At 37.5% G+C, this 15,729-nt stretch overlaps 1 protein-coding gene across 1 annotated transcript in view; it reads right to left on the bottom strand.

Annotated features, from left to right (window-relative positions):
- Positions 1-4,316: 4,316 nt before the first annotated feature.
- The window catches only part of AGBE (1,4-alpha-glucan-branching enzyme), a 72,579-nt gene continuing 61,166 nt past the window's right edge, over positions 4,317-15,729 (bottom strand). Inside the window, exons 13-14 of the mRNA XM_083117332.1 lie at positions 10,955-11,203; positions 4,317-4,549 (exon numbers count right to left, since the gene is read on the bottom strand). Of these exons, the coding sequence (XP_082973458.1) occupies positions 4,499-4,549; positions 10,955-11,203 (300 nt within the window). The 3' untranslated portion in view covers positions 4,317-4,498. The remainder of the gene's footprint in view (positions 4,550-10,954; positions 11,204-15,729) is intronic.

Genomic DNA, 15,729 nt, shown 5'->3' on the forward strand with positions numbered 1-15,729 from the left:
AATCCCAGAGAGAGGCTTAATCTATCAGCATTTCTTAATTCTCTGGAAGTTTCATTTTTGAAAAATTGTACAACTAGTTTTTCCTCATTTGCTTTTGTGTTCTGTTCACTCTGAAACACTTCAATATTTCCATCTAGGTAAAATACTGCTTGCACTTCTTGTGTTGACAATTATTGATTGTTATAAGATTACAATTGGGACTATTGAGTAATAGAGGCAGAATAAAATTACTGCATAATTCGTATGGAAAAACATGCAGAAAGGTAAATGAAATCAGGTTTGTTTACGTAATAACATGTAACCCATGTATCAACAGCCCATTGAGGGCCTGGGCCACCTACCAAGCTCACTCCCACCTGATCGTACTCACTAACTCACCCGAGGTGGGAGATCATCCAACCACTTACTGGGCGATGTGTGGTCCGCACGACTAAACCCCAGTTGTTGTAGGTTTCCATGACCAGGTTACACTACTCATTCTTAGCTCCCCAATTTCCCCACGATGGTCGGTGGCCACTGATCCCACACAGGCCGAAGTTTCAGGACAAAAGTTATGGTTTCCCCAGGAGAGACTAACCTTATGCAATTCTCGTGGTATCTTTTATTTTTATTTCTGCCTTTGTGAGAAGGTACGCATGGGAGCAGCATAGGAATTTGAAATACTTTTACTGGATGTTTTCTATATGGATTTCACCTTGACAGGGTTATTAAAAAAGAACTCTACCACATAGCAGAAAATTAATTAAAACTTGTTTATAATTGTGGCCACCTGGAAAGATATCTTATGCAGACGATTTCTTCTTTTGGGTTTTGTGAAAGATTTAGTGTTCATCCCACCCCTCTTTGTTTTGTTAGAGGACTTACAAGATGCATAACTGAAGCCATCGTGTAAACCTACTAGATGGAGAAAGTACGAGGCTGAATTTGGCTAAAGGAGATTTCACACCAAAGTGACATGCAACATATGCAGCTCTGGGATGAGCCAATGAGCAGTATCATTTCACACCATAGAGCCATGACAGGCTGCATAGGCCTGCATTCGGTTGGTGAAATCATCAAGTGCCACCTGTGAAATCTCCCTAATATCTTGAGGTGTGTAGGGTTTATCCATGGAACGCACATTATGTGTAAGTGAATTCTCAGATATGCAAGCAGGGTCTCCCTGATGGCATAGCGGTAATGTCACTGCCTTGTAATCAAGGGGTCCCAGATTCAATACCCAGTGGAGGCACAGTGGTTTGGATCCCACTTTTAACTGTAGGTCCAGTTGCAATTAGCCTATCTTATGTATAAAAGTAAACTTTAAACAAAACTCAAACTCTGATATACACATTTGATACCTCTTTTAAATTTAAATAATCCTAAACTTGTATTACAACAAACATTGAAAGTTATTGACATCACTTTGAATAACTGTTTTTCTCCATTTTAATCCTGAAGAGATCTGTTCTACTTGTAAAGCAACTCGTAATAATTTTTTATTATTTTTTCCCTATATAGTACTGTGTTTCAAATTAAGACATTTTGCATTCGAACTGAAACTTCTGATTACAATACCTGTCATGTAGTGTCCAAATTCATTTTCTTTGGCAGTTTTTGCACAACCACCCATTAAGGCTGAAGTAATATTCTTATCCTTTTATCCTATTATAAAATGCATTTTTTACACCTGTTGTAAGCATGTGCTCACATTTTGATACAATGAAAAAAAAGACCACAGATACTTAATATATACACAAATAACTATATATACAGGGTGATTCAAAAGTCCCAGGACAGCCTTTTTTCTCTGAAACTGATATAATGGCAGATCAAACTTCACCTGGGTAAGGGGTCTGTGTGTGAGGGTGTTTCCGGGACATGGCCACCCTATTGGATTGTCAAATTTTTCAAATGGCAAGGAGGTCATGTGGAATATCAAAACACATTAGAATTTTCCAAGAAATGCAATGCTATAATTAGTTTTGTGATAGCTGTAATGGTACAAAAGTTATTGACACTGAAAGTTGCCACATCTTCTGTTTGTTGGCCAGTGTGGTCCCATTGAATGGCCAGCAAGATCTCCATACATCACTTTCCCAGACTTTGTTTTCTATGGGGTTACTTGAAACAGCTTGTGTACTCAGAGAAAATCTACAATGCACCACCTACGCTACTGCATCATGCAGGCCTCTGATCAAATACCCCCACAGATGCTCACGCGGGTCCATGCAGAGTGGATCTCGCTACTTCGAATAGTGTGTTTGGCACAATGGGAATCACATCCTCTAGGACATGAGGTGGGTACCGCAGCATGCAGTTTCTATCTTTGTGTCAACTTTTGTACCATTACAGCTATCACAAAACAAAATTCTAATGTGTTTTGATACCCCACATGACCCTCTTGCCATTTGAAAAAATTGACCTCGATCCAATATGGCGGCCATGTCCTGGAAGCACCCTCGCATATAGTCCCCTTACCGCATCCGTTTCAGAGAAAAAAGGGTATCTTGGGACTTTTGAATCTCCCTATATTTTGCCAGCTTATAAAGAATGTTAATATGTCTGAGAAATCATTAAGTTGGAAAACATGCAATATTTTATTTTATTCACAGGAAAATGAGTACATGCTTATCAACACCTATTACTACAACCCCATACTTTTTGCAGAACTATAACTTGGTGGAAGTACTCTGCATTCACAAAAAGACAGATTAATTAAGTGTTCATATTACTGACAGCTGCAATTATATTTATGCTAAAAGCAATTTGTTTCACTTTTTTTTAGTTGCTGAATGAATTTTATCACAAAAAATGAACTTATCACATGTAATTTGCTTGCAGACGATGGTTCTATACTATGGTAATTGTTGGGATCAATGTAGTAATCATCTTGAAATTTGCGCATAAAAGTCAATTTTTAATAGATTAATAAAATGTGTTATTTCACTGGCCTCTTGCACCAGGAGGTTTTCAAGTGGTGGATCTCAATGGACCAATGTGAGGGGGGGAAGGTGCACATCCATTTGAGATGTAGGAACAACTTTCTATGTGGTACTGAGACACTTGATGATCAGAGGCAGCTAGTGTTGAAACAAGATTCCTCATATTCAGGACTGCCAACTTCAAATAATTATTGGGGGGGGGGGGTTGCAGAAAATGTGCCTTGTTCCCATCCAAAGTTTGCATCTATGTTCATATTTATGGACCACTGAAAGGAACTTGAGTTGGAAGATTTGCATAAGGTATAGGCTAAAATAATTGGTTTCAGGTTCAACCAGAGGAGTTTTATACACAAGTTATCCTTTGGTTTATGAAACAATAGCATTAGTGCCTAACTCCGGAAATTTAATTTTGACTGAATTAAGTAAACTATGTAGCCAACCATGTTTTATTTTTAACTGGTACCTGCACAGAGGGAGGGATCTCTAAGGATATCCTTGTTCCAGTGGCATATTCTCCCATGTTACCTGGTTTACCTCTGGTAAACAAACTTTTTCATTGTCATATATATGTATTTTGCTGAAATATTTGAAGTTGTCAGACTTCTGTTTTTGTTTCACTTGCATGACTGCATTGGCGTGTTATACCTATTATATCAAATTCATGTATAACATACACAATAAATAAGAACTGTTGCTGTAAACCAGGTCAAATTTTCAGAATATGCGACTGCCTTGTTCTAACCATCTACTACCACTATGATAGTAGTTAAAATGTTGGTGATGCTTTGAAAGTATGTTTTCATCATAACTGTGCAAATTATCTTGACATGAACATTCTTCTTAAAACTTTAAATAACCACCTTGCATATTACCAAATAATACAATATAAAGATATCCTTGTTCTATTGCTACTATTATGATGGTTAAATTTTTGGTGATATTTTTAAATTGTGTTTTCACCACACTAACTTGGGACAATCTGTACCAGTGTATGAACAGAAATCCAATGCACCGGATGCGAGGAATGAACCATGTGTGGAAGCATTTGGAACTTGAGTTAACCTTTCAGCAAATGGCAACAGGCAAGTTCAACATTGACTCTGTTGTAACCAGATATGGAAAGTCTCCCCATTTGTTCAGCTCTAGGTCTTATTTTTAGCTTTGAGATAGGTGGTTAAAGGAAAATTTCACAAAGGGCTTATTCTAGTTCTAAGGTTGGGAATAAGTGGTGTTTCATCCTGATTTCCTGTATGCAGGATGCCTCTAGATGCTAAATTGACAGAAAATTGATTAGACTTAAAAAGCTCAGGAAGAGCATGTTTTTTATAAAGTTTCCACATGAGAAAAACTGTTTACAGATTTAACATTAGTTCCAAAGAAGCAATTCAACAATTCTTCACAAGGATAAACAATATATTTCATCAAAAATATAAATGCATTACTTTTCTAACATTGTTAACAATATTGTACAAAAAATATGGCACAATTTTCTTCTCTATGCAAAAATCGTTGTGAAAATTGGCAATTTCTTTGCAGCAATCTAACTACAAACTCAAGCATTAGTCTGAAATTGGTCATTCCTTCACTGGAGCAAACACCAATGCCGTACGGGATGGTAAATATGCCTACAAAGAAAAGATCAGTGTAATTACAATAAAAATAAATGTATTTAAAAATAATGATTGTCAAGTCATTCGAAGAGGACTCCTACCACTGACTTACTAGCGACCAGCAACTTAAGGTAGTTTTGCAACTATGCTGTTTCAAAATCAAATGAGATAACCCACCAGATATCTGAGTAACCAAAATGTTCACATTGCTTGCTGCAATATAGTGGAACTAACTAATTTTGAGTATTACTTGTTATTCAACAAGCAATATATAGTTTTCTCATGTGACCTCCATTGCTTCCTCCTTCAAGTATTTGTTGCCCATATCCAAACACAGTTAGAGGGCTGGAACCATTGTCCGAGAGTATTATGGGTGGAGGTGCTTGTTTTTCATAGTCTTAATGAATTTCTGCTTCATGGAGTGCCCTTTTGTGCATTCCTGGTGTGCCGACATGCATCATTCCACATGATTAATACAGACTTTAATCAGCAAGAATATTTTCCTGTGTGCTGGCTTAGTGGCTGAATAGAGCATGTTAAAAAGTTGACTTTCAATCTCGCCACCAAAGTTCCTGGTTTCGAGTCCCAGCGTATCCATTTATCATAAATTTCCTCTAATCATCAATCATCCTCATTGTTGCAATTAGTCAAAAGTTGCACAAATGTTACATAATATCAGCTGTGTATTCTCCCATACTGGTAAACCAACTATTTTCATATTATGTACAATGTAAATTGCCTGAAAAATGTCAAGACTTCTGTTTTTGTTTTACTTGCATGCCTTTATTGGTGTTTTTTCTATTATATCTAATTAATATACAATAAATATGAATTGTTTCAGTAAACCAAGTTAAATTTTCAGAAAACACCATGCATAATGTAGCAAAAATACAAAACTGATAATATCCCATGTTTTTCTGTTTTTGAACTGCTAAAAGAAACAAGGGATAATCATGATTTGTTAGTTTTTAACTGGCTTATTTGTAGTCAGATTAACCATGGCAGACCAGACCAAGGATAGAAGTGTCTGTCATCTTTCTTCAAAGTATTACCCTAACGTTCACCTGGATTGACCAAAGGGCAAATCATAAGCATCAAATTGAACAAAAATGAAGGATTAATTGAGCCTCTTCTTCAGATGAAGGAAACATGGACATAACTTGAATGCATCCCAATACACATTAAGAATGATATATGTTAAAAGCTAGCACATAACAGCAACAACGAAGTAAGTAAATCCTTCTAAGGCAAAGCCTCCAGTCAACTATCGCACATAACTTGCACAAGTTGGTGCATGATTTTGCAACATATTATTACAACTGAGACTGCAAGCCATTAATCTTAATGTATTATACTTTTGCAGTTCTTAGAACCATTTACATTTGTCAAAAGATAAATATGTCTTTGCAGAAAAAGAAAATCAGTACTGGTAAGATAGTATTGAAAATCACAAAAAAATCAACCATATTTTCAGCTCAGCAATTTTTTTTTTGTTGTTGTTACTGTAATATGTCGATAATAGGCAGGGCTCCAATATTTGCATTAATAGCATGTGGCATGTGATAGCTTCATGGTGCAACAGCCTTTCGAGGGCCAGGGCTTGCCAAGTGGGCTTTCATTGCGTGATCCATGGTCATCATGTTGAGATCCATCGCTGCTGTTTTTCTGGCTTTTGAGACTGGAGTCCACTACTTCTTCTTGTCAAGTAGTTCTCCAATGGACCTTTCCATTACAACATAAAAAAAGTTTTAAATCCATTCATTTTACAGATTATGACACAAAAATGAGGTGAGCAAAATATCTCTGCGATATTCCTTTTGGTTCTTGAGAAATACGCCTTCAAACATCGCTGAAATTCACCTCCTACGTCACTGAAGTGAAAATAGCTTCTGACGTACGCTGACGTCATGCATTAGCGAGGCGTGCAGGCAGGCAGGGCTTTCTGCCAGCCAAGTGACTTAGCGTGGGGTGTGGAAGTGACAACAAGAAGTCATTAGTTAATAGTTACTGTGTAAAAACACAAGTATCTTAAAATTCCATTACAAAAATGAGTGTTCCATTTCTTGCAGATGCATTATGTTCGAACAGTGGCAGCATTTATTATAATTCAGCCACTCTGTGGAGGGTTTTTCCATCAAAATGACAAAGCAATACTGCCACCAACCACCAATAGTCAATGGCTGAACACTTGAACAGTCTTGTTCATTGCCAATACATTGGTTCTAACTGGCAAGAAATTATTGTTACAAGAATGTCTTTCTGGAATTACTATTTTCGTCACAATATTTTGTTCAAAAATTTTAAAATAACAATACATTTAGAACACTCAGGTTTACACATAATTTTCTTAAATAAAAAAGTATGCAGAGTTTTTCATTTCCTGCAGAAAACAACAGTTTTCTTCAGTAAATATATATTTTGCAAAATTGTGTATTTATCCTACTTTTACGCTGCTTTTCTGTAATCGTAACTACGAAGACACATAGTTTAGAATTATTTTCTATTGTGTCACTTCTCTTGCCACTTTTGGATAATCACGATGATGAAGATGAATGATGATAAGCAGTGTTCGAAATCGGGGTGCAGGAGGGCACTACCCCCATTACTACCACCATCAATAACAACAATCAGCACCATATATGCATCACCAGAGAGTATAGTATTCTCAGTGGTATCCATAGGCGTAACTCTGAGTTTATCTTTGGGGGTTCAAGAGTGGATCGATGAAAAGCATGCACCATTATATGTATACATATATGTACACATACACACACACACATGAGATATATAGAAGTTTAAAATTCATGGGAAACACTTGGTTTCATGTAGCTGTCGGAATTATTCCATGTGTAACATGCATTATAGATTCCTTGTGGATAACATGTTTGAAAACATGTGTGTTCTACGTGCACAAATATGGCATATTTTGTTTTTTAAGCTTAAAAAACACAATAATGTTGGATCTTGCAGTATTTTTAGTTAAGAGCATTTCTTTTTAAATCATGAAAACTCAACAATTCACATTTTATGTCAAATTTGCATTATTTAGCCGTTTCGAATAGGTGAAAAATTATATTACTGCACATTCATAAACACTTGTTTGCAGTAATTAACATTTTTCAGTGTTGTCGCGTTTGCAAAAAATCACGGTCCCTACTAATCAGAACTTACCTTCTGGATGCCCCTCATATAAATCAGTAGAAGAAAAGTGAAAACATAGCAGGACTGGCAGAAAAACATCGATTACTAAAGAAAGTGATACGCTTTAGGATTGAATGATTCAAGTAATTGTTAAATTAAAATATTTACCAATTTATTATTATTATTATTACTATTATTTTATTTCATAGCATTGGACATGTACTTCAGTCAGTGATAGATTAACAATCATCTCTCTCATGAGTTTAAATGGACAGGGCAGAGGGGGGGGGGGGGTGAATTGCATTGCGAGTGTAGCAGAAAACTGAGATTGGGATAGCATGCACTTTGAATTTTTTATAACGTTTACAAAAGTGGTATTATTCAATAGATATATCCTGATTAGTTGGATTCTTCTTGATGTCGAGTAACAGTTCAATGTCATTGTAAATGTATGTTAACCATCGACATTAGACGGATGGTGATATCGGACAAAAATCGCATGCATCAATGGAGCCTAAATGTTTGTCCGACAAATGCTGTACCACGACATTTGACAAATTATAGGGTTGCATAGCACCCTTCCTTCAGAATGTCCAAAGAAATCCCATACTATGACATCCGACAACTATTGAATGGCACTACAGTGGTGGTGTGCTCCTCCCCCATCGGTTGACAGCTCTGTTCCCTTACTACTCCCATACAGACAAGAAAAAATGATAATTCAATGAATTTTCCAGGTAACATTTAGAGAATTATTAAATTTTTCTGCCCCTCTGGATATTTCTCTCCCACCTCCCTCCCAGGCACCATCATTTTCTGATATATATAAAAGGGGCCTAAAAGTTGACACCGAGACTTAGCAATAAGATTTCCTGTTCCCATGCAGCACTTCATAATGACATGTTTCATGGGAAATGTCTGGCACATTCATTCCATCGCACAGTGGGCCAGAATTCTGAAAATGGGGACAAAAATTGAAATTCCTACTTCCTACCATTTGTTCCCTGTAGAGCAATGATGCGACTGTCTCAAAACACAAATAGTTCCATACAGGTGTTACCATAAATGAGGATTTAAGGTGGGCAAACCCCATATATTTGCCAAATGCAATTTTGCAGATGTCTCGCGCACAGTTTCACCCATTGAGACTGGTGTTGAATTATCGGAACATTATCTGTGTGGGCTTTTGTTGCATATATTCTACATATTGTCAAGGTATGCACTTTCTGCGGGTAGAGTATGAATTCATTTACGGTATTGTGGACATCGTTATAAGAGCAGGTTCATACGCTGCTGTTTTCAGCAGAGTTGCAATGATGTGTGTTTATGCCCTTTGACTTTCAAAGTTTGTGGGACAAGGTGAGATGAAGATGTCTATGCCGAATGATTCAATGGGTCTTGCAAATGCAACCAAGAGAACACTGGCTGCTAACTCGTGCTAATTTTCAGTTACGAAATGGAAAAAAAATGTCAGTTGCATACGGCTTCACACTGACAAATATGCCTGCATTGAAATAGAATTTCATCAGAAAACAGTATTTAACATAAACAGAGCAGAATCAGAATACACTGGAGACCAGATACAGCATCTCAGTCCTACATACCTCTCAACTAGCATTCGGGAAGATCTGACAATTTTTCACACATTAGTTTGCAACAGAGTGAGTGGTACTGCTCAAGTGTGTTACATTTGTGACGCTTGGCCGACAGAATTAGAACAATTTTGACAAGATCACTCATAGAGCGACAAACATTGGAAACTGTGAAACATCTTGTAGCAGAATATTTCTGGTATTATATGCCTGACGGTGTACACAAGATCTTGGTGCACTGACCAGATGCTGTATCAGCAGCTGTTCCTTCCAGTTGGCAGCTCTCTGAGGAGGCAAAGGAGACAAGAATAAAGAGGATTAAGAGAGTGACTTTCCAGAGAGCTCCCGAATTTCTACCAACGAAAATATTTTGCATCATCTGCTTATCTCGTCTCATCTACTAATATCAAGCCTTCGGCCTTTGCCTCTTAAGAAATCATGCACGCTCTCAGAAGATATCACTCGCCTGCTCGACATCACGGAGTGTCAGATGAACCCCAACAATTTGCCTGACCAATGGAAATGTTTATGCACTGCTAACAGTGAAGGTTAAGGTTAATCTCAGCCAGTACATGAACACAGTGAACTTTACAATTTATTTTGTAGTGTAACGTAGGTGAAATTCATTGGGCACAATGCACCATGCCCTGAAGGAATATGGGAGAATGTGGTAGCTCCACATTTTCACGATCTCGGAACTTTGTGGAGGTAATGCAATCAGCACCATGCTATCCCCCCCCAATGTATGGGTTGCCTCCAGGTACCCATTTATTACTTTATTACATGCTGTGTAAACCTCACAGCCGCTTTATGCAGGAACCAAGCCAGAAAAAATCCCGACCCTGAGAATCGAACCTGAGTCTGCGTTTGGCAGTCAAGACACCCTACTGGATGTACCACTGTGTCTCCATTTGGTAGTGTTAATGTCAATATGCACAGCATTTAATTGATTTTATGTGATATGGCAAACTGCAGTTGTTCTCTGTATGTGAGCACAGAGATTTCTTTGTACACGTTCAGTTACTTTATTATTTTGCGCTGTCGTCATGTGAACAACCACATAATTTCAATTATTTTATATTTTTTATGTATTATATTCTGTTATTAGAAATACTGATAGTGTAAAGTATCTCTATTCACCAAATCAGATTTTTGTTCCCATTTTTAGAATTCTGGCCCACTGTGCATTGGGGAAAACAACCAATCAAGACAAAATTCCCCGACATTTCCCTGACTTTCTTTGACCTCTCAAATTCCCAGTTTTCCATTTTTTCCAAGGCTGTCGCCACCCTGCTATAATCACCACCATTTAAAAATAAGTACATATTCTACTCTCCCTCTCAGACTTTCCACAGCTGGAGCCCTGGGTACATATCAGGAACTGTCATGGCATTATATACAGGCTGTCTCATCTGAAATTACACACTAAGATAATTATTGCAAAAAATTGAGTACACGCATCCCACGAGCTGCATCGAGGATGTCAAGCTCAAACTCAATTTTCTGTCAGGTTGCCTGAAACTCATCTCGTGTGACTGTTGCAATGGCAATACATATGTAAGCCCTGAGCTCCAAATTCGGACATTGTAGTGACTGACCATCCCTGATAAATGGAAAGTTGCATCTGAAAACAAATAGGGCAAGATCCCTAATTGATAAAAAATATGAAACGTATGTCATGTCTTACCATTAATGAGTCCCTTCTATTGGCAAATGGTTCTCCAAGTGTGAAATGATGTACACTAGTATCTATTCTCTTATGGCCACCAAATTTGTCATCATCAGAACACAGGACAATCTTGTACTTTCCTGGATTTTCAACTCCAAGTTTGTAGTCTGTGAAACTGCTGGTTGGGTGGAAGTTAAAAACAAAGAGAAGTTGGGCTCTTTCAAAAACAACCACCTTATCACCTTCATGTTTCCAGCTCACGTAAGCCTGCAAAAAAGTACATATTATAATTACAATTTGTGGACATGATCATAAATAAAAATTGTCCATAATTATACATACTTCATGCAAGACAATTGCCCATATACTTTCATATTTTAGTGACAGTAGCTACTTTTGCTGTCTCTTTCCTGCCTCATCAGACAATATCCTTTTAGTTTTTCTTTTAAAAAAGGTAAAATGAAGCTGAGCTAAAGGGTGTTATAACTCTCACCAAAAGCCCTGACATCACTGCTTTAACTGCACCATTGCTGATTAACCGGTATGGTAAGCACATACCTGAGAATGAGTCAATTTTGAAAAAGTTAATTTCTTGCTTGAAATATCTACCATATAACTATCAATATTATCTGCAAAATTTTAATTCATTAGATTATTTTTATGATCTCATAACTTGTAGATAAATTTTGAAATGAATTTCAAAACATTGCCACTGAATGTGCACACAAACACTAAAACACACAGAAATAAATAAAAAATACATTAAAATGGAAACAGACAGAAAAATACAACTGAATGAAACTAACATTCTTAGTATGGCACAGGTCAAAGAGATCTGAGCATGCTACAAACATGAGCATGCTACAAACAAACAACCAAATGACTGTGTTTAATCTTTAGCAGATGGATGGGAGATATACAAAGTATTAGGAAAGTCCCCACACTCAAAGTTTGAGAATTTTATGCTTATAATTTATTGAACTTGTAAACATAATGAATACATATATTTGTTAATTATATCTTGAAATACACAAAAAATAGTTTGTACATTAAATGTCAGTAATACTGCAATCTCTGACTGAGGCCAATAACACACTTCCAACAAAGCAATTCATTCCCATGCGGAGTTGCTAACGGGTGCTTCCCTAGGTGACAGATAAGGGAATGCTCACCAGATATGGTGGGTACCAGGGAAATAAAATACCCCGGGTGGACCAAAACCAGACTCTGCAGCCCTGCATTGAATGGAGTTGGCTCTCCAAAGGCTAGAGGAAGAAAACCTCGATAATAAATTACCAAATTACCTGGTCGTCTAGGTTGGGGGTTGAGCATGGGCTAACGACCCTATCCCATAAAACAAACATTGTTATGGAACTCAAACAATGATAGCCGGATGGATTCTATGGAAAGACACAGGCATGGTAAAGGACTACGTAAACGGAAGAATGATATCTACATGGCCACATGGAATGTTAGAATACTAAGTAAACCAGGTGCACTGCAAAACCTAAAGGAGGTAATGGAGAAATACAGAATAATAGTAGAAGCATTGCAGGAGATCAAGTGGCAAGGAAATGGAATGCTATCTACTGGGGACTATACATTAATGTATAGTGGAAGTACAAGAGGTGGCACAGGATTCCTACTAAACAATAAATATAAAACTTTACATTGAGAATGAAAGCCAGGTTTTCAACATTACCTTATGTGTACATGCCCCAATGGAAGAGGCAGAATATGAAAAGGATGGATTCTACCAGCAGTTGTTGGAACAGGTAATTGATCGTATACCAAAACATGACATTAAAATTTTAATGCTACGGTTGGACGTGAAGAAGCATTCCAAGACACTATAGGAAAGGAAAGTTTGCATGAATTTTCAAAAGATAATGGTCTGAGACTGATAGATCTGGCTATGTGTAACTTAATGGCAATTAGAAGCACCTGGCATCAAAAAAAGACTGAGGAAAATGCATGGTACTCATCCGCTTGTGTAACACAAAATCAAATTGACCATGTGCTGATAGAAAAAAGGCATGCCTCTGATATTCTACAAATAGATAGCTGCCGAGGAGCAGACAGTGATTTGGACCATTATTTAGTCTGCATTAAATACAGACAGTGAATAGCCACATATAGGGATGGAAGAAGAGGGAAGGTGACCTCAAGGTATGATGATGAGAAGTTAAAAAGAGATTAAGCAATTGCCAACCAATTTTGTTTAATGGTAGGTAACCAACATGAGCAAAGAAGTCAAAGGGTGGGAAAGCAAAAGTGTTGAAGGGAAAAGGAGTATGATTAAGGAAATACTACATGAAACAGCACAAGAAGTGCTGGGAGAGAAGACGAAGATCTGAAGAGGTGACTGGTTTGATGAGGAGTGTAGAACAGCAATAAATGAAAGAAATGAGGCACGAAAGAGAATGCTTAATAAGGAAACCAGGTATAATACAGAACAATATAGACTAAAAAGAAAGATTGATTGATTGATTGAATTAAAATTGTTTTGGGTGCATCGGCACATCAGGCCATTTTGCACCCTTCAAAGAACTAAAAAGAAAGGAAGCAGACAGAGTGTGCAGGAGAAAGAAATGGTACTTTGAGAAAAAGTGGATTGAGGAATTTGAAGAATATAATAGTAATCAGCAAGTAAGGATTGATTGATTGATTTGTTGTTTTAAGTCCACTTTATGCACAGAAAGGCTAATCGGGACTGGACCTACAGTTTAAAGTGGGATCCGAACCACTATGTGCCTCCACCGGGTATTGAACCCGGGACCCCTTGATTACAAGGCAGCAAGTAAGGAAAATGTACATGAGGGTGAAGAATATAAGGAAAGGCTTCCAACCGAAGACAGCTTTTCTGTAAAGACCAAGTAGGAAACCTAAAAAAAATATACATATAAAAAAAATGAGGTCTTAGAGAGATGGGCAAAATACTTCAGTAAACTACTTAATGTAGAAGATGGGTCCTAAGATCTAGAATTGAGTGATGGAGAGGAGTACCCAGAAGAGGACTATAATGACAAAACCGGAGCATCTCCAACACTAGAAGAAGTGAGAACAGCTATTAAGTCTCTTAAGAATAATAAAACCCCAGGGATTGATAATATCACTGCTGAAATGGTTAAGAATGGAGGAAACCAAGGAATAAAGTATACTATACAAAAAAATTATTATCTGATATATGGGAACATGAACAGATGCCCGATCAATGGAGTATGGCAATAATCTGTTGTATACATAAAAAAGAATGATAAAACCTGCTGTTGACGTATAGCCCTACTGAGCGTAATATACAAAGTGCTTGTAAAGATCCTAGCGGTAAGATTGTCACCACTCACTGAAGGAATAATAGGGGATTTATCAGTGTGGTTTTAGACCAAACAGATCCACTACGGATCAAATCTTCATGGTTAGGCAGATAATGGGAAAATATTATGAATATAAGATTAATATTCATCAGTTGTTTATAGAGTTTAAGCAGGCATATTACAGTATTATGCGAGGAAAATTGTATGAGGCAATGAAGGAGCTAGGGATCCCAAGCAAGCTATAAGATTAACCAGAATGACGGTAAGGGGTACTAAATGCAAGGTGAAGATTGAAGGAGAGCTCACAAGGGAATTTGCAGTGAACCACGGTTTGAGACAAGGAGATGTGCTATCTACGATATTGTTCAATACAGCTTTAGAAAAGATCACGAGAAGAGTGGGTGAAGGGAGTAACCCAAGAGGGACTCTCTTCAACAGACAGAGCCAAAATCTAACATATGCTGATGACATTGATATGATGACACAAAGACTGCAAGAACTGAAGGAAGAACTTGAAAGATTGGAGAATACAGCTAGTGAGATGGGACTCCAAATAAATCAAACCAAGACTAAATACATGTTCTCAGCGCAAAATAAGGAATTCAGGGAAGGCCAACATATACAACTTAATGGAGGCACTTATGAAAAATGCAAAAGTTTTAAATACCTTGGAACATTAGTTACCATGGATAATAATATTAAGGAGGAAATAAAAGCAGGAATTGCAGCTGGTAATCAAAGTTATTTTTCACTGTTAAGAATTTTCACATCTAGCAGCCTGAGTAGAAATTTGAAAATCAAAGTATATCAGGTAGTGGTGAAGCCAGTGGTGACATATGGAGCAGAGACATGGACTTTGGCGCAAGCGAAGATGGGAAAGAAGGATACTAAGAAAAATATACGGGCCAGTAAATGAGAATGGATAGTGGCAAATAAGGAGGAATGATGAAATTAGAGCACTCTAAAAAAAAAAACAGATATAGTTTCAGATATAAGAAGCATGAGACTGAGGTGGCTGGGACATGTGGAAAAAATGCCTGAAGACAAAGCAGTTAAGAAGGTCTATAAAGGGAGACCAGGAGGGAGAAGATTAAGAGGAAGGCCAAGGAAAAGATGGTTGGAGTGTGTTGAGGAGGACCTTAGGAGGATGGGAGTAAGACAGTGGAGAAGTAGAGCAGAAGATAGAAGAGAATGGGCTAGCATTGTGAGAGGCGCCAAGGCCCTTCAGGGGCTGTAGCAGCCAAGGAGTAAGTAAGTAAAGAAATTCACTGTGCATGTGTAAATACACCGTTGACAAACTGTGATTGTACGTCTCACACCAAGGACTAACAGCAGCACTTCTCTAAACATAAATTCATTCTTCAAGGTCATACCAATCCCTACTGACAGGCAACTCACCCAGATGAATGCCTTAGAAGTGTTGTTTTTTTAAGTATGAGTGCAGCGACATTTCAAATGCTCTGTATCTCCCAGTACATC

This window comes from Lepisma saccharinum, chromosome 2, assembly GCF_977018435.1.
Source record: "Lepisma saccharinum chromosome 2, izLepSacc3.1, whole genome shotgun sequence".
NCBI lineage: Eukaryota > Metazoa > Arthropoda > Insecta > Zygentoma > Lepismatidae > Lepisma > Lepisma saccharinum.